General features: G+C 43.8%; 1 protein-coding gene across 9 annotated transcripts in view; it reads left to right on the top strand.

Annotated features, from left to right (window-relative positions):
* The window catches only part of sox5 (SRY-box transcription factor 5), a 323,149-nt gene that overhangs the window by 265,422 nt on the left and 37,605 nt on the right, over positions 1-20,122 (top strand). For 7 of the 9 annotated variants that reach the window (XM_086268027.1, XM_086268032.1, XM_086268025.1 and 4 more), the window contains 3 exons: positions 12,039-12,125; positions 16,952-17,124; positions 18,386-18,454. In XM_086268027.1, coding sequence (XP_086124153.1) covers positions 12,039-12,125; positions 16,952-17,124; positions 18,386-18,454 — 329 coding nt within the window. The remainder of the gene's footprint in view (positions 1-12,038; positions 12,126-16,951; positions 17,125-18,385; positions 18,455-20,122) is intronic. The other 2 variants (XM_086268031.1, XM_086268028.1) reach the window with 1 other exon arrangement.

Here is a 20,122-nt window from a genome sequence, read left to right as displayed (position 1 = left end):
CGGTCAGTTTTCTCATTTTAAGTTTTTTTTAAAGGTTTCCTGCACAAAAGAGAGAATAGATAACTATAGAAACACAGCAAAAATACTGGCGTCAACCCAAATGTTCACAATCGGTACATTCAAGTAAAAGACATTTGATGAAGAACCATTTTCTGCCTGTCAGTTGCTTAAATTTAGAATGTGGTTCCTTGTTGTTAAAGTTTGTTAGTAAAATGATGATTTAAAATTATGATCAACTGTGAATATCAGCGATTAGTAACAGTGCTATCTATGGCTCCATCAGATGTGGGTAGAGACTGCAGACTCACTGGAGGTACACGTGTGTGTCTGTGTGTGTCATATGGTGGGTTGCTGGCCCTGTAGTGGTGATACTGGTGGTGATATATTCATATTTTATCTTTTTATCAGTTCAGTCTCATGATGGTGGCTTAAGAAGAGCCACACAGAGAGACGTTTTTAAGGTGGTGCTTGTTTATCTGGCACTCTTTCTCCCAAACTCAGATATTCTAATATTGAGCCCTATTTGTAGTGTACCCCCCACCTCCCAATCCCACGATAAGATTGTCAGTTTACGCTTGTTGCTGTTTTGTAACCCACCAACTGAACCATATTTTACCCCATTTTACTGCCGATCACGGCCTCGTCCATTTTGTTGGTGTGTTGAATTACACTAACAAAGTTATTTCCAAGGTTATTATACCCCACTGTAGTCTCCAGTTTCCAGCGAGCCAAACGTTGTTAGGACAATTAGTCCAATCAAGGAGTCATGGGTGTCTTGTGGGAGAAGGAGGAAAAGAGGGTCAACACAGACAGGAATGTTCAGGGAGAAAATAAGTACCACACAACATGTTGTGTTTATAAGGGTTTACAATAAATGTGATGTGATATTTATCAATAGAGTTCATGCACCCGACTTGACTCAGTTATCTTGTTCTGAAAAAGATATGAATGATAAGATTAAGCGCGGGTTGATTTAATAAAAAAAAAAGAACCACAATATGTTTTGATAAACATTGGTTTCTAGTTTATTTCCAAAGAAAAGCTGAAGCAGTGTCGTAGCAGATATTCCAATCAGATTTTGGCTTTGAGTAAATTGAATTTGAATTTTTTGACAGCTGTTTTAACCCACTTCAAACTTCAGCTGGTAGTGGGTAGACCTGTTACACTGTTATCTTCTATAGTATATTACTTGTATAGAGGTGAATGTTCATATTAAACAAGACCAAAGTTTCAAATAATAAGGTCAACATTTTGTACAAGTAATACCCGTGAGGCATAAGCTCGGGCTCCAGACTTCTCTAAACGCTTGGTTTCAGGCAGGTTTTTCTTCTGCTGGCTCTGTATGATTTAAGTGTGAGAGTGAATATGTCTGAAAGGGTCGTCAAGCACAGCTCACAACTTTAGAAAGGAGCCGTTTAAAGCAGCGGCAGAAGTTCACTTTTCAGTTCCCAAACACTTTGTCTTCCAGCTCCCAAAATGTTGACTTGGAAACTTGTATTTGGTGCTTTTTGTTAAAAATTGTAAGTCTAAAGACTGAGGGGAAGTACAGTAACCCTGATGACATCACTGTCACCTCCACAGGGTTGTTGTTTTACTTCACTGTTGTTACGTCATCCCTCGTTATAGTTTAATTATATCAAGTTGCTCAAATGTCAGCAGAGGCATTGGTTCAAATCCAGGCTAGCCAGACCTTTACTCCGGGTCTTTCTCCTGCTCTTTCCCCCTTTCTTTCTGTCTATCTCTGTCATTTGCTTCGTAAAATAAAGGCAAAGACACCCACAACTCTGTCATTTAATGCGCGAGTTTTACTCTTCCTATTTGCTAGCCACAGATGGCTAAGTGATCTAAACGTGACCTAACCATCAGTTGTTATCAACGAGGCATCTCATCAACCAAACTTATTTCTTCGCCTAACTGCGGCGTAATCTTGCCAGGAAAACTTGAGAATAGGAAAAGATTTACAAGGAGCGACGTTGACATGCCCGAGTAATTGGTGCACGGTGACCCATAAGGCTCCAACAGGTCAGACACACACACACGCAAACACACACATGCTAGTCAGCAGAACATTCCACTGCTGTTTGGACTGTTGTTGCCATTGGTCTAATGGTTCTCACATGTCTGTCGCCCTATCTTTGAGCTGCACACAGGACAATGTGGGCTATTCTTAAGACTTTACAACATGCTCTGTCTCAAGCCGTTCAGCGCACAGATGGAACAAACATTCACACATAGAGAAGAAAGACAAAAAAGAGACAGAGATGGATATCAAGACTGAAACAGACACATAAACAGAGGGAGAAGTGTGTGCGCATGTGTGCGCGTCTGTTTGCTCTTGTCAGCGGCGTCCGCGTTAACTGGAATAGGCGGATCCCGCCTCCGCTGTCCAGCAAAGCAAAGCCACTCTAAAGCCAAGCCAACTGTCAATCAAACAGCCAACACAGGGCCAAACTATGATAACATCAGAAATAACGGTCTTCACCCATCAGTCTCACACGCGCACACACACATAAGAGGTTAAAGTCACAGCTCAGCACTGTTTGAATAGGCTTTCAACATGCAAAACAGCATTAGTGTGTCAGCAGTGTCTTGCTGTTCTGTCTGTCTCTCTGTCATTGCTTTGACAGGCAGACGAAAAATGTCATGACTCGCAAGAGAAAACGCTGCTGCTGTGTGTCTGCGTGTGTGTTTATGCGTGCACGCGCACGGAAGCGCGCACTCTCAGTCTGTCTCTTGTGTAGTTAATGCGTGGGTCCATTCCCCTTCTATACTCGGCAGGCCCAATACACAATGTCTTCTTTTGTTGTCACGTTAAAGTGATGCAATAAAGCTGTGCAGTGACAAGACAAGGACGGCCCGGGGGCTGCTGCAGTGACAGAGACGTCGAGAGTGTGTGTGTGTGTGTGTGTGTGTGTGTGTGTGTGTGTGTGCGTGCATGGAGTGGAGACAAGAGCACTGAAGAGGGGTTATTGCCACGAGACAGATTGCAAGTGTCATTTTCCATTACAGCAGCCTGAGCCACTGTGTGTGACACACACACATGCACACACACGCACACAAGGTGCACATGCCTTGGCCCACTTTAACAGGATGCTTTTGACAGGGAGAGATGTGCATGCGTTAAGAGCACTGGCCCCTAGTATTTAACTCCATCCTTATAGAAACACATTTAATGATTTTTTTTCCCTTTTACTTTAGATGGCTTATCTGATTGGTTGAGCCACAGCTCATTGGTATGAATCAGATTTTTCCATGAAAGTAAAGACTTCAGGTAAATTGCATTTGAATTTGTAAGTAACTAATAGATGCTGAAAACCTAATTTTAGCGATTTACATAGTTTAGTTGAAAGATTACATCACAAGCCATATTTAAACCCTTGTTAAACAGGCTGAAAACATATTGGATCATTTAAAAAATCTAAAGGTAAAACAGAGATTTTCTTAGTTGTATTTCTTTATTTCTTTCTTTATTTTTAAAGTTCACAGTCACAAGATGCAGGGTTTTTTATGTGGCAACAGAGCAGCTTTTCAGAGGCTCCTCAGTGAATACATTGAGTTTTAAATACAGCATGACCCATTGTTGCATGTGAACTTCTATTATCTATTCAAAAGTCTCTCATGAGGCTCTGTTTGTTAACCAGGCAATTAGCAGGCAGTATTTGGTGGTTATCAGTACTTCAGTTGACACTTGGTCTCTTCAGCCTGTAAAGTATGAGGCAGTAAAATGAAAATGGGATCTGTGTTCAGTCCCATAGCTTGTCCCTAATAAGGTGTGGTGGCAGCGGCTATCAGGGGCTGAGCTGAATTAGTCCGCAGTGGATTCAAATGTCTAGATCCTATCAAACACCATTTAATGATAATGGAGGTCACAGAGGCAATTGGGAAAATGCTGTGTGTATGTCTGTGTGTGTGAAAGGAACGTTTCTCTGTCTCCCGCAAAAACACAGCATTAAGATAGCATCGCTAATTTCACCGGCTCGGCACAAAAACAACACGCAGAGGAGAGAAGAAAGGAGGGAAAAAAAATAATGCAACAACACACAAGCGAAATGAAACAACAAGGAAAAGTTTCTGTGCGACTTTCTCGAATGTCGCTCCAGATTTTGCCCTTCATCGTTCTTTCACAATGTCGCGCCCTCTCCGCTGCTATTTCTGACTGCCAGTGTGTGGATCTGGCTCGCTGAGATTTCATGCCAGTGTAAAAATTGGCTGAGGGTTTGGTTCAAATCAAATTGGACATAAGCACCCACAACACCATCTGTTAGGGAAAGGCAGTGGAGTGAAGGGCAGAACTCTGCATTCAGATAAATGGATTTTCAATTTATTAAATTGTTGACTGACACCCTTGTAAATGTTCGCTTTATGTGGCGCGGCCTATTCTTAGAACTTAATGGAAACATGTTGCCATACATCCATGCAATTCCTAATATTAGAATGCAAAAAAAAAAGTCCTGCTGCATCTGTTGTTTTGAGTTCGATCTTTTCTTTTTGCAGCACGAGAGAAAAAAAAATAAAAACGTGTCCTTTTTCTACAACTTAAGACTAAAATAAAGCGCGGTTAGACTTCAGGTGTTTTGGCAAGTGATAACGTGTGTGACGGTTTGTATTAACAGGTGTGTCGCACCGAAACACAGCTGAGATTGTCACAGCACTTCAGGGGAGGGCCATATGTCCCCCCACCTTCCCCGTCGCTTCACCCAAAAACCTAACTTACATTAAAAGGTGAAAAACAACCTCGCAACTCTCTGAAGTTGATTTTGTTCAGCGTGAGTGCATGCCAGATACTTTGAGTCTGCGTGTGCTGGTGTCCTCCCTAGTCTAGTGGTCTGGGTGTTTATTAATAACTAAAGTTGGAGCAGCTTCTGAATGAAGAGTCACTGCGGACACTGAGGCCGACCAGGGACTGAATCTACACACACGCACACACATCCTCTGTCTGTTTCTTGCTGCGATCCTCTGCTTCAGTGGGAGAAACGGAGCACTGGGGGGGCGGGGGGGTTAGAAAGTAAGGAGGGAGGAGGATGAGGAGGAGGAGAGGGATTTTAGTGTTTACACAGAGGCCCGGCCACCGCGGCAACTGTTGCCAAGCGCCGTTCTCCCCAACAACAAGCCAGTAATTGGTACTTTTAGCAGCTAACCTTGCGGAGGTGGTGGTGCGAGGTGGGCTTGGACAAAAAGCTTTTTGATACATCTCCTCTCTGAAACATAGTGCCCCTGTTTCTGTTTCCTTTTCCTTTTTTCCCTTTTTTTTTTTATAAACAAGAGACTGCCCATAATCTTGGCACCATCCTCATTGCTTTGGAACGATTGGACTGTCTTTAGAAGGAATCGATGAAAATGTGTCCAGACACATGGCCCAGCTCAACCAGACATGAATTGATCATCAAAATATCAACATCATCATTTCGTAATGGAGCGTGTTGGCGCCGTCAGCGTGAGGGGGGAGTCGGGGGTAGACAGACTGTGCAAAGCAAGAGCTGCGGTATCGAGAGGGTGTAAATAAGTGAGTTGTATTCCAAATTCAAAAGTTTCTTTGAACACCTCCATAATGTAAAAGACTGTTAAAGTTGAAGCGTTTTACTGCTGCGAGACTGGGTTAGCTACAATTTTGTAAATAGTAACAACCAACCTTTTTGCTTTTTTGGAGTAAGTATAGATATACCGGAATAAATCTGTTTTAGGTGAAGCATTAAGTCAGGTAATTACAGCTTGAAGCTATCTGGAATCAAACGTCGTTCTTAATTACGAATCCATGTGTAGGTGTGTTTGACTCCATCCTCAAACTGGTGCTTATAAGTCTTTTTCGTACAGTACACCACCCCCCAGATACAAGGTGAAAGTTTGATTAGTGCTTTTATGTAGCTCGGAATAATCAGATTTGTTTTATAGCTGACTCGAATGTCTAGATGCATTAAGAAATTTCATCAGTTGTTGTATCGTGAGACAATTCTGATTAAAGGCTATAAATCCAAAATGACGAGCAGGTCAAATCAGTTATGTTTCTGTGATTTTGACTTTGATTCATTTAGGGTAACCTTGTTAAGGTGTTTGCATGACTGTTGCACAGAGTTACCTTAATCTAGTTATAGTCTAATCTTTAGATCACATGTAGACATGCGTATTCTGTCTCTGTGATGACCACCAGCTAATGTGCGTGTGTGCTTTTTTGCTTTCTTAACTGCAGAAGTCACCACACGTTTTAGTGCCCCACTCGCTGCCTCTCTGTTGCTTCTTCCTGCCATCTCAATACTTCTGTGTTCAGGGTGGCAGTCTTAGACAAACTGCACCAGTGCTTGTATAATTGCTTATTCAAAGCTGACCCCTGCTCAGTTGGGGAGGAGGAGAATGAAGGAGGAAGGGGTTAGAGGGGGGAGGAGTAGATGGAGTCTCCTCATGGCTGCCAAGGCCCAAGTCAATGTGGAGCCTGTTTTGCGGGATATAAGCGCCGGCCACGGGTCCCAAGCCAGGGCCCTTTCCTGTGGGCCCTCCTCCTCCTCCTTGTCTTCGTTCTCCTCCTTCATCCTCCACCCTCCTCTGAGCCCGGCTGGGCCTGGCGCTGGCACAGAGGCCCCTTTGTTGTGCACCCGAGGACCCGGGCTCTCTGTCTCTCATACTCTCTCTTTTCCTCCCCTCTCTGCCTCTCTCTCTTTTTCTTTCTTTCTCTTTCCACACACACCACTCCGCCTCCTCCTCCTCACCACCACCCCCCTTTCTTTTCCTTTAAAGGTCTCCAGTCTTCACAAATATGAGATAATAGGAAAAATAGAGCTGGCTGCTTCTGGTGACTCAGGGCAAAACGTCTGAGTGAAAAATAGAAAGTGAGAGAGGGAGAGAGAGAGAGATGGCATTGTTCGTAAGGTTGGTCCGAGCAAGCTGGACTGAGGTTGAGTCTCCTCCCCTCGCTCTCTCTCTCTCTCCTCTCTCCAGCAGCTCCCGAACCAAAAGCTTACTGTGGATCCAAAAGCCGGACGGGGGTTTGCTGCAACACACACACACGCACAGACACACACACACTGTTTCTCTCTCCGTCTCTCGGCAGGTGGACGGGGTTGTTTTGGCTCGGCTGCAGGGCAGCAGCTTGACTCCGTTTGAGCCAATGAGCCAAAATAATAGCCGACGATTCCAGAGTTATTGTCAGCGCTTTCCCCCCTCTGCTTTTCCCAGAATCCTTCTCAGCTGTGCGGGATCCGAATCAGAACGTCGCCCTCGGATGAATTCATTCGCTTACGCATGAAAATACAACAGTGGGATCACCAGTTGTTTGTACTGTACGCTCCAAACCATACAGACAAAACAAGGAAAGATGATTTTTGAAACTGCCTAATCCACTCTGATTGATTCAAGCGCCAAAATGTTGCAGGCAAAAAAATATAAATTGAAGGAAATGCGCAGAAAAACATCTAGAATGACGTGTGTTGGTATTTTACTCAGTGCAGACATCATACAGTTTAAACAAGGAGCTGAAGAATTTTCAGAATATGTATGTGTGATATTTTCAACATTATTTACATCCTTAAAGCAACTTAAGAAGCGAATAATGGAGAGAACTGCAGTTTAAATACTCAACACTTCCTCTTGCCTAATTTTTCTTTTAACACAATAAACTCCCCTCACACCTTATTTTTTTCTCACGGGGTATCCTCCCTCACCCTCATCTCACACCACCCAATCCTGAAAATATGCGACCCACACCCGTGCGTGGGCACCAGACTCCACCCGCTTACCTCACACAACACCAACATACGCAGACACATACTCGCATACACACTCAGCATCCCATACGTCAGAGAAACAGGGAGTAGTGTCTCGTATTTTCATGGAAAGTGTTGTGCTGTCCTCCTTTATTATGTGATTTTTGGCCCGTAATTAGCACTAGTAGATTCTTGCTATGTTTCCATTCAGCTATCAAGCAGATTTTATTTAAAAAAAAAAAAAAGACTTCTTAAAACATTATGGAACATGAAGAGTGAATTAAGTGCATTTCCATATGCTGAGCTGAAGGAAATAAATCCTTGAATCTGAACGAGGTGGAAAGAGTCTTTCAAGAACCGATTTGTATTGGACAAGTTGTTTTTGTTGTTGTGGAACATCAGCCGTGGACGTATTTATATATATATTTTTAGAAGGAAGACAAAAACAAGCGATTTGCTTCTAATGAACTAGTGAACAAGAAGATAATGCATAGACAGGTCACAGTTTCAGGCTGTCTAAACCAAACGACAACCTCTGGGGCTTAAAAACGAAGTTTGGGGCTGCAGTTCCTTTAGTGACCACTAGGATGGCTCCAAAAGCACGTTAATCCCCACAGTCTCCCATGGTTAAAAGCCTTTCACTTAAAGTTTAAGTATAAATGGCACAGTCGGTCATTTTTTTAGGTTATTTAATAAAGATTTATTGATTAGTATACGATGTGTATATCTCTGAAAGCAATCTTATAACTTATTAAAAATACATAGGAGTGTGTGTCATTTTGAGGAAGGTGCCATGTTGCCCCGCCATTTTGAACACACAGTGGACAACAAAATACCACCTCATATGGCCTCATATGTAGTACACCAAAGGTGAAAAGAAGTTAACCCGTATTCATGTCTGCACCTTCAAACTCAAGATATGAAGGATCATACCTATGTTTGATCAGCTTTTCAATTCAATTCAATTTTATTTATACAGCGCCAAATCACAACAACAGTCACCTCAAGGTGCTTTATATTGTAAGGTAGACCCTACAATAATACATACAGAGAAAACCCCAACAATCATATGACCCCCTATGAGCAAGAACTTCGGCGACAGTGGGAAGGAAAAACTCCCTTTTAACAGGAAGAAACCTCCGGCAGAACCAGGCTCAGGGAGGGGCGGGGCCATCTGCTGCGACCGGTTGGGGTGAGAGAAGGAAAACAGGATAAAAGCTGAAAAGGGGTCCTCTTCACTGAAGAAGGGAAAATGTGAAGGAAAGAGACAACACAGCTTGCTCCTCACCTCAAGCCTCAACTCCTGAACTGGATTGAGGACTGACAATGGACCAGCTAAACGACAACAGTTGATTATAAGCTAACATTATATCTCATATTATATAACATTATATATATATAGCTAATGTCGAGTGCTCTAAAAATGACACTTTACTTCTTATAAACAGTTTCATTCAATTCGCACATCGTATGAGACTTTATTTAAAAAGCGTCAGAGTCTAACTATGTTTTCTCCACTTCAAAGAAAGTTTCTCTAACAGTAGCAAACAGTCGAACAACAGCTAACCAATGCAGACAAATGTTGTCTGTTGCTGTCTGTCAGGTGTCACCACCACTAATTTGAGTCACTGAATTGATCTTCTCAGCTGTCTCTGTGATGTTTGTGGTTTTTGGAGAATTTTAATGGAATTACGCAGTAAATAACACAGCCTGCTGTGTGGTACAGAACATCATTGCATTACATTCATACAGTTTATAGAGGTAGCTGGATAGTCTAAGCCAATAACTTAGCACGCCACCCTCTCATCCAAATATGGTTACTTCTGATACCAAAACAGCACCCAAATATTGTGGCTTCAAAATGCAAAGCCCAGAAAGCAATGAGTGATGTCAAAGAGTCCATGTCCATCTTTATTTTACAGTCTGTGGTTCAAACAGATCATTTTAACTGATTCGCACATGTATGTGTGGGTTCTTGACCTCTATTTCTGTGTGCGTGTATTTTTGCAGTTTGTCATGGGTGACAGTGGAAGTTCATTTCTCTTAGTGTTCGCCACATCAATCAACATCCCACTAAAAGATACAGCACGCCATCCCCTCTTTCCTTCTCATCCCCTCTTTTCTCTCCCTCTCAGCTCCTCCTGCCCATTTCCTCCCATTTTGCCATCCGCCGCACAATGAAAGAGCCTCTTGGCTTTTATTAATAGTTAAAGTGGCCCCAGCCTGTCACTGGGGACAATGGCTGCAGCCCTGTTAATAAATAAAAATAATAACTAGGAGATGGAGACAGAGAGGGAGTGCAATGGAAAGAGAACAGGCGACACTGCCATTTGTTGTTCCCTCTCACTTGTCAAAGCTCTTTGGCTTAAAAGCCTCTGTCATTGTTGAGGGAGAGGGGGCTGGGGGGGGGAGGAGGGGAGTGAGAGACAGAGAAAAATAAGGAGAGAGAGAAAGAGGCAGTGCCAGGGGCTAATAGCACCTGTTGGGGTGATGGTGAGACAGCTGTCGTGGAGGGTGGGGGTGGGGGGGGGGGGGGGGGGACACAGGAGCACACTCTTTCTTCTACTCTTTCTATGCATGTTTTTGCAAAAGACTCTCTATCGACTCGTGCTCCTCCTCTTCGCCCTACCTTCATCCTGCTGTGAACCGATTCCCTGAAGGCTACAGTGGCTTCTGAGTGAAAGCACTAGGGCTGCTGTCTTACTGGTTAAGTGGCAGCGTTGAAGACTCAAGGACAGAACAGGGCAAGGACAGTGGGAAGACGAACAGGAAAAAGTGAGAAGTGGACTTGGCTCGAAGTTCAGCGTTGATCCCGAGGTGTGTGTTTTTTGCAAATGTGTGCTCACTGTAATCAGCAGGGCATGGATGTTGTCGTCTCCACGCCAGAGGAAAGGACCTGATTCAGGCCTTGAGGGAAGCAGAAATTAATGTGCTCTATTTTTTGAGTGTGTGTCATTATGTGAGGGGGGCTTGCGTGCAGGTTTGCAGGTGATCGGGTGTCGTTTAAATCCTTTAAATCTCCAGGTGGTTTGTCAACACTCCACTGTGGACAGAAAGGGAAATAGACGGATGAGAAGGAAAGAAAGAAGTTTAGGCAAAGTGCTGCTTTTTTGTGTACTCTGATTTGTTGTTGAGTGTGGAAGATATGTGTACATTCGTGTCTCTTTTAGAGGAAAAGATGCACTAAGCTGTTCAACTCAACACACCGGACATCCCCCCCCTCTCCTCTGTGGAAAACCTGAGTGTTTGTGCATCAGTATGCATGTGTATGGGTTTATGCATGCAGGCTGTCTCACACCAGCGAGATTAAGACTTTTCTTAAATCAGTCTTGTCATTATAGGGGAAGGAAAATAATCTGGGGACAAACAAACTTTTTTCCTGCTGTCAGCGTTTGCAAGTGTGTATACATCTATGTGTGGAGCCACATATACTGTATGAGCACATTCAAGTGTGTGTGTGTTTGCATTGGCTGATAGGGTTAATCTCCGTACTCAAAGTGTAAAACCTCTCTCCTTAGGAAGGCCTCCCATCCCAAGTGCAGATGGCTCCCAGTAAATAAAGTACTCTCTCTTTCTTTCTCCCTCTTTTGTCTGATCACTCCTCTCTCCTTCTCGTTCACGTCAATCACAGCCAACATTGTGACTACTCGAGGTTCATGGCCATATATCTGTGTACGCGTTTGTTTTTTTCCGGTGCTTATATGTGCACACATTTTAGGATTGGATCTTTCCAAGTATACACTCACCCGTGTGACATTTCCATTCCCCTCACTGTATGTGTACTTGTGTGCACAACTGTTACCATAGTTTGATTGTAATTAGTGAGTCTGCGAGTGTGTGTTTAGGTAGTGGTTTGTGCGCGTGTGTGTATGTGCGTGCGCCTGTAAGCGTCTGTGTGGAGTGTGTGTTGAAAACAAAGCACTAGCTGATAATGTGTCCATTGTGGCGGGTGCATTAAGGCCCTCTTTGTCTCAGGGCCCACAGGGCTAATGATTCTCTAGCAGCAGGTGAGAGGGAAAAAAGCCTCTCTTTTTTCGTCTCTCTCTCTCTCCCCCCATCTCCTCCACTTGTCTCTCTCTTTATCTTGCGTTGCGCTCCCTCGCTCTCTCCCTTTTTCGCTCACTTGTTTTTGTTTTTCAGATTTCCTCTCTTTCGATTATCAGCTCCTCTCTTTCCGCCTTTCTCTCCCTCTCTCTCCTGCTGATGCGGCCATTAGGCTGAGCCGCTGCTGCCTTTATTACAGCAAATGGACTTTAAATGAGCTTTATTGTCATGTTGGCCAGCCATCTGAATCCCTCTCTCTCTCCCTCTCCCCTGCCCCCCCGCCCCTCATCCTCCCCTAAACAGAGGCCCCCAGCATTGAGAGGCTGTTGTCAAAGGACTGGAAGGATAAACTTTTGGCCATGGGCTCAGGGCACGTCGGAGAAATTAAAGGTACGGTAAAACTAAATTATGCCAGAACTTAAAGACTTTAACCCTGTGAACTTGATTGAGGCACTGACGATGTCCATTGCGGGAGTAAAACATCTAGAGTTAGATTAAATATATGAGGCAGAAAGGCCTAAAGCGTGGTAGGTATGACATCTAGTGATGGGGCCATATTGTAAAGATGACAGCTCAGGTTAAAGTTGACCTGAAATGAACTAATATGAACTGAATTCAGATGAAGTGATCCTAAATGAACTTGATCTGTCCTGAACTAAACCAGGACACCTACTTCATCTTGTGCGTATGACCAGCGCGTCAAAAAAAAAATAAGTTAATGGCGTCTCTGCTAGTCTCGCAGCTCGCTGTTAATTCACTGCTAATCGACCATTTTATCCACAACAACCCTCTTTAACACCCAAGAGCGACACAGGCGGAGTAGGACAGAGGGCAGCAGGGGATACAAAAAGGGAACAAGTGGAGCTGTGCTGTGAATATGCAGGAGCAAGAATTAACGAGAACGAAAGCGAGAGAGGGGAAAAGATATAAGAGAGGCAGAAGAGACTGTGGCCATTATTCCCTGTAACTCCAGGGCAAAGCTGTCGTTCTCCTCCAGTAATTGAGCTTCATTAGGAAGCAAAGCAATATGTAATCAAAGAGCCTCGCGGAGCAGCGTGGCCATCGAGAGCAGGGCTCCATTGATCAAACCTCCTTTTCCCAGCTCCCTGCCGCGCTGACATTTCTGTGTAGGGGCGTCCCGCTTGGTGCACCACACACCAACAGCTGGGGAGCAATGTGTGTGCATGCAGCGGAAGCACACATATGCACGTTTGTGTCTGTTAAGCCGGTGCGTGTCTTACATAAGAATCTGTGAGAAAAGGTAGAGCTGCGGAGATACTAAAGTGTTTGCTTTAATAGCGTCAGTGTGTAGGTGAGCGCACACATTGCTCTCACACTGTCAGCGCATCTCTTGATTTTTTTTTTTTTTTTTTGCCCCCATCGAATTCCATTGAAGAGCATTTTGTGGGGAACAAAGTGAGCCACTGCCTCCTGCTCCGTTGGCTTTATTGAGAAGAAACATTGGTAAAAAGGCCCCATGCGGTTCACATAGCGATACACATACACACAATTATGGAACTCATAGTCCTGGAATAAATCTCCCCACGGTGTTATGCTATTAACGTCGCTCCCCCACACTAAAAAGTGACAGCACAGATGAGAACAATTGCTTGAAATCTGGATAACATTTTTATTCATCATTACGTTTATATGAGGGGAAATGCTTAAACCCCATACAAGAGACTTTTAAAGCTGCACCAATCTCTTTTTTTTTGGGGGGGGGGGATAATCTTTGTACAGCTGTTTGCTTTTTCTTTTTTACTTCTGCTTGAAATCTCTGCTAAATATTTATCTCTACACTGCATTCCTTTTTACAATAAAGTTGTGTGAAAAGACACTGTAAAGTCTAGTTCCAAAGTGTGAAATGATCGCTTTGCTTAGCTGCTCAAAAGAAAGGAAGAGAAAAGCAACAAAAAGAAAATAAACTGGTGCCATTTATAGTCTTAAATAGTAGCTTTGTACTTGAAGCCATTTTTCTGTGATTGGCTGACCCTCGCAAACACCAGGTAGTTTAGGCTTCTGGACTCTGAGATTAGATACCCGAGGTATCCTCTTCCTTTGGCTGAAGAATAGAAACACTGCCTGAAACACAGCTTCTGGAGGAGGGCTAAACCTAAGCTTTTGGCTCATAAAGATTACTTATTCACTGACCTTGTTATCTTTATTGTCTTTACTCTGGTTTAATATGACCATCTAGGTACTTTAGGTTCATTCTGTACACCACCCATACAGAATGAGACAAAACCAGGTTTAAAGTCATTACGACAATTAAAAGGAACAGCTAATATTGTGTGGGGAGAGGATGCTGGCTGAGAGAGAGCAAGAGAGTTGGAGGAGTTTCACTTGGTTCCACTGACCGGTCAGGAGAAGGTAATTGTTGACTGGTCTTCCTAAAACAAATTAGGCAAACAGGATCAGGCAGGTACACACACAGCTAGCAGGAGCAACAGTGGTATTCCTAATAATGTACTTACTATGTGCATTTTAAACTCCTCATTTATCTTTAAATAAACAATAAATGCAATAGAAAGGTCTGACTATAAGTAACTTTATTAGGATAACCAATTCTTCTGGTTTTTATTACTACAAACTACCACAAAACACCCACCATGTTAAGTACCTTAATTTCTCACCTTAGTATTGACTTGATGATATCAACTAAATTGATTATTCAGAGAAATTAAGTTCTTGTGTCCAAGTAAATATACTTCTTTGCATATGTTCTGCATTCTCTTATTCTACTTCACATCTATAATCCATTTCCTCCTCTTCTTTCTCCCTCCCTCCCTGGCCATCTCATCCCCACTCCTCCTTACTTACCCAGGGGGAGTTATCAGTGCAGCCGGGGTCATTAATTAGCACCGAACACAGTGACAAGTATTACATTGTTACAAATTGGTTAATTACCCTGCGCACGAGTGTGTGCGTGTGTGAGAGAGAGCGAAAAGGGAGAGAGTTGGTGTCGATTCGGGGAGTTTGTAGGTAAGCTCAGGCCGCGGCAATCAGCCTAAGGAGAAATGTGTGTAAACCAATGGAGGAAACCAGTTATCGATCCACCTGCCTGCCTCGCAGCAGCTGAAGAAACAAGGCAACGCGAGCTGATTTATGGGGTGACCACAGAAATTCTCAAAGTGTGAATGGGAAGAAATGAGAAGCAAAAGACGGGGGCGCCTCATGTCGGCGTTGGAGATTTTCGACATCTCGTCTCAGTTACTGAGCGTGTCGTTTTCCCCGGCCTTAGAGGGGAGCTGGAAACAGCTTGCAGAAAAAGAACGAGGACCGTCTTCCAGGCTCCTGGTTCGAGGAATGTCCGTTCACATCGGCGCGCACGCGCTCACTGTTTGGAACCAATTTTCTATATGTGTGGGTGTGTGTGCAGAGGGAGGCTAACCCTAACAAGAAAGCCCTACAATAAAAAGCCTCCTTTGATCCATCCTTTCACCTTTGCAACCCCCCTCTTAGCCTCTTTTTTTCTTTTTCTTTTTTCTCCCCTTCCTTCACACCCCTTCACCCCTCCGTTTGAACATGCCAACGTTTGTAACACAAGGCTCTTTCTTGTCTTGGTCAGCTTTGGCTACACACACACACACACATATACATTCTGGCTCTACAAAGGTGAGTCTGTGAGTTAGGACAGCGGCGTGTTTATTTTTCCAGCGGCCAGTGCTCCCGACAGTTGCCTTTATTGTTCATTGTTGGCGGATGGATGGAGCGCGGGGGGAAGTGAGGGAGAAGGGGGGGAAAGGGGGTGTCGGTGGGTGCAGTGGGGGTGGCGGTGGGTGAGGCGGCAGCTACCAACAGGGGAAGACAAATGGATGGCTCTCACCTTCCCGAGCGGTCAAAGGCCAGGTCAGCAGACATGGCCTACGTCCCCCCCCCCCCGACACAGATCTCGTCTTCTGGCTCCCCTCTTTCATCCCCTGCTGTGCTTCTCTTTCTTTTCTCCCGTTTCCTTCTCTTCCTTCTCTTTCTCCCTCTTTTCTTGTCCTCATCTGGTTTGACTGGTGCAGGAATGTGGCCCTGTTAAAGGTAGCAGCTGAAGAACAATGGGGGATTGTGCTGTTCCACACACACACACACACACACACACACACACACACACACACACACACACACACACACACACACACACACACACACACACAACAAAGGCATGTAGGCAAACATCAATATATATGACCAGACATGGGCGCACACACATACTGATTTTGCCTCCGTGTGCCTCTCTCTAACTACATCCTGTTGAATGATTTAGGCCTTGTGTGGAAGCGCGCGCATGTGTGTGTATGTGTGTTTGTAATGGAGCTGGTATGTCAGGATCTAAGGAGTCAAAGGTCAGGCCATGCTAAATGTGAGCAGGAGGTTGGCTGACTGCAGGGTAAACACAGACCAGACACACTCTCCTTCTCTCTCTTTTCCTTCTCTTTTTCTCACAAGCACACTCATAGGAAAAAAAATACAACTCAATACTGCTACGGAGCACTTCCAAATTTATCCATATTTCAGCACCAATCGGATAAATATTGATTGTACTTTAAGTTTTAGTGAAGAATGTCAATTTGCAAACCTGGCTGAAGATTCGTTTTGTTTGCTAAACGTACGATTCTGGCTCAGACATTACATTTGCTTTGCCTCTTCTTCCCACCACATTTTGCCTGTTTACAAATACTTCCTCAGCCAGCTTTATTTTCTTTATTTCAATACGGCAATAAAAGCGGTGATGGATGTGGCTTGATTAATCACTGCTGGCCTTCTGTGCCCAGGAGAATGAGTCAACATCTGGTTTTACAACCCTGCTGCACACAAACGGCACTTTACCCATCTTCCTTTGACATGCCCCCTTCTACCATTCAAAGCCCCTAACCAGTCATATATTAAGTCAGCTAACAAGTCATGGATAGCTTTGCTCTGTTTTTTCTTTTTGGTTTCTCTGACCCTGACTTCAACCCCAATGATTCATGCCATCCTTTGTATAGCCATTTTAATTTACAAAAACTGAAAAAAAAAAACAGTAAACTACAGGGTTAATTTTAATATTTGAGGTGCTCGGACTCATCCAGCTGTAACCAGCCTGTTTTTAATTTAACAAAGGAAATATCAAGTCTAAAAACTGGAAGTGGAATTTCAAAAAGCACGGGGTAACCTTAGCAGAGTACTGCTTATTTCATATCACCTTTGACCTCTGTTGCCCCCCCTTCTTCACTCTTGCCCTTTAGGTACCCCAGACAGCCTGGCGGAGAAAGAGCGCCAACTCATGGGCATGATTGGCCAGTTGAGCAGCCTGAGGGAGCAGCTCTTGGCGGCCCATGAGGAGCAGAAGAAGCTGGCCGCCTCACAGATGGAGAAGCAGAGGCAGCAGATGGAGCTCGCCAAGCAGCAGCAGGATCAGGTATAGGAGCACGGTGCATGTGAAGGGCCTCATTTGGAAATGGCGTTTACTCCATGCCTATGCTGCAAAAAGAAAAAAAAATGTCCATACTAACAAGCCATTCAGTCTCCATTACTTGGTATATGGAGCACATTGTTTGATTGATCGCATTGCAAAATGTAAACTTCAAAGGTCAGTACTGTTTAAAATGCATCTTATAGGTCTACAACAGAAGGTGGATTTGAAAAGCAACAAATCACAGGATTTTCTGTCCCCTGCACGCTCTTTCTTCCACACACACACACACATCTCATGCAGCGCTCAAGCAGCCAGAGACATGCGCCTTTGGCAGCTTAAACACAAGGACATTACACAGGAATCAGCTGAGGGTATGTAGTGTTGGAGCGGATGTAGAAGAGACATGCACACACTCCCAGCTCCCAGGCGAGAGTCTGCCAGGTATTTGCATAGAGAAGGGTTTCCCTTTTTTTGCCATGCTTTTTTGCTCCTGGAAGGCTTGGTTTTACAAAGAGAAGGATGGGCCCACACACACACACACACACACACACACACACACACACACACACACACACACACACAGAAATACAGCTGTAAGGACAAATCACCTGTGACAAACACAATGCATTACAGTGCTCCTGGCTTCATCCTGCACCAGCACACAGTGCATGACTCTGACATTATGAAGACTGTACTCTATGTGAATTCTTGTGTTTCTCCATTTCTTTTTAGGAGTTGCTGGAGTTTCAGCTCAAAAGTTACTTATGTTTTCGCTGTAGCTGTTGTGTTTCATTGAAAGCATTGTTTTGAATGCAAAACAAAAGTTAAAGGTAAAGAAAGTGAAAAATTACCTTTCAAGAACAAAAGTATTTGTATTTTTGTCTGTTTTCTAGGATTGTAAAAGCCAAATTTCACATAATTGTGTAATTCTTTCCTAGTTAAATAAAAGACGCAGTCACATAAGTGAAAGCAAGCAGCTTTAAATTATCCTATGAGGCTAACTGTTAAAAATTGTGTGCTCATTATTTTTCAGCTCACATATCAAAAGCAGTCAGTTGTCAGCATGTCAGTAAGTGGGTCGATGTTGAGTCCATATGAAATGAGCTTTTTAATATTTCATACCAGGGCACTGACCCTCTGTCGTGCAACTGGGGCATCAGAGACCTGCAGATGTGTCGCATCTCCCACAGGCTCTGCACACACGAACGCACACGCATGCACTTTGTATGCAGTTCTAAAAGCGCATGGTGTGCTCTGTCCACAGATTGCCCGGCAACAGCAGCAGCTTCTACAGCAGCAACACAAAATCAACCTCCTGCAGCAACAAATCCAGGTGAGGCCAGCTTGTGTCTGCATGGCCATCCATATGATGTGCGCGCATGTTTGTGTATGTGCCCTTTGTGTGTTGGGTTTGTGTGAGCGTGCGAGTATGTCTGCGCGCGTGTCGGCATCACCCACAATAGCAATTTTGTGATTGTGATTGTTGCAGCTTTTCTATGCTCAGCCATCAGCATTTGGGGCCTGAATCAACGTTGACTTATAATGGTGACCCCTCCTCCTCTAACATACACTCATACAAAACCTGTGTAATCACTTAAAAATAGGTCGGTCTGCTTGGAAAAATCAAAAGTACTCTGTTGGCAGTATGTGCGGTTTAAGTGATTATTACATAAATCCAACTTGCTTGTCACACTGTCGGTGAAGTCCACTTTTCTGATGTTTATTCCATTGTGTCTGAGAGTGACTGTTAAAGGAATACAGCACCAGCTAATCAACCTAGATAATGGTAGCAAGTGTGAAAGAGAGACTCAGACAAGTAAAACCTTATTTTCTGATTATTTCAAGGCTGTTACGTTCTAAAGTACAAATAAACACACCCACCTCGGCACAGCTCTGCAGGAAAGTTCCACATTGTTGATTTTTGTACGACTGCAAACCCATAGAAACTATACTGTCCAATATGGCATCCTTGCTCTTTTTGTGCGTAGCTAAGCCCCTACCTGATTAACCTGGTTGCTACGACTCACACTTTTTTCCCCTTTTGAACAGAGGTTGATGCCAGAAACACTCTTAACACTGCAAAATAAGAATAATAAAATAAGAATCCTCACACTCTCATACTGCAGGCCAAGTAGTACCCTGTGTTTAAAAAATAAATAAATAAACGTTTCAGTTGTAGATGTGATTAATATTGCGTGATATTTTTGAGTTGGGTGGTTGTTGTATGAGTTCTCGCTTCAAAGGAGATTTGTAAGGGACTTTCATCACCACCGAATCCTATGAAATGCAAAATCAATAGGCCTTTATTTAGTAATGGCCAAATCTTATCATGTGGTGTATAAAAGTGAATGTTAAATAGCCAGTAAAGTCAAATAAAACTGCAAAGTAATTCAAATTAAAAGTCCCTTTTGAATGTGAGCCTGGTCCTCGGCTTGAGAAAATGGGTGGGTTTATATATGTAACACTTAAAAATGGAAGTATTGTACTTTTGGGTCCATACACTGGAGCCTCTATTTTGGTCCAGGTGGCTTGGAACGAATAGCCCAGCCCTTTGTAAAGGCAGATGACACTGAATTTTAAGCTGAGAAAGCTGGGCTTTGTATCATAAAGAGACACCCTGTCCAAGAAAGCGCGCACACACACACACACACACATACACACACACACTCCCTTTCCCCTGAGAGTTTAGCCATACACGGTTTGTGTGATAAGAAACCTTGTGATAGCATGTGTGTAGGACGTGTGTCTGTGTGTGTCCACGATACTGTGTAAAGCAGCTGTGTTTATTTGCTTTATGCGAATTAAATTCTTAATTGTCCGCGTTTTGTCTCTCTGACAAAAAAAGCGAGCACATGTTTGCGTCTGAGAAGTTCTCTGTGCCTTCTCCATGCGTTCGTTTCTTAACCCATGCGCTTGTGTGTGTGTGCGCGCGCACTACAGCTGTGTGTGTGAAGCCATAAACACGTCCGCTCATGATTCACTCCCTCACGACCCCGCCGAG

This window comes from Aulonocara sp. 'chitande type north' Nkhata Bay, linkage group LG17 (assembly GCF_057382095.1).
Source record: "Aulonocara sp. 'chitande type north' Nkhata Bay isolate Kocher_YH1m ecotype deep benthic linkage group LG17, A_spYH_male_GT1.1, whole genome shotgun sequence".
In the NCBI taxonomy this organism is placed as follows: Eukaryota; Metazoa; Chordata; class Actinopteri; order Cichliformes; family Cichlidae; genus Aulonocara; species Aulonocara sp. 'chitande type north' Nkhata Bay.
This window is presented reverse-complemented; position numbering and strand designations above follow the sequence as displayed.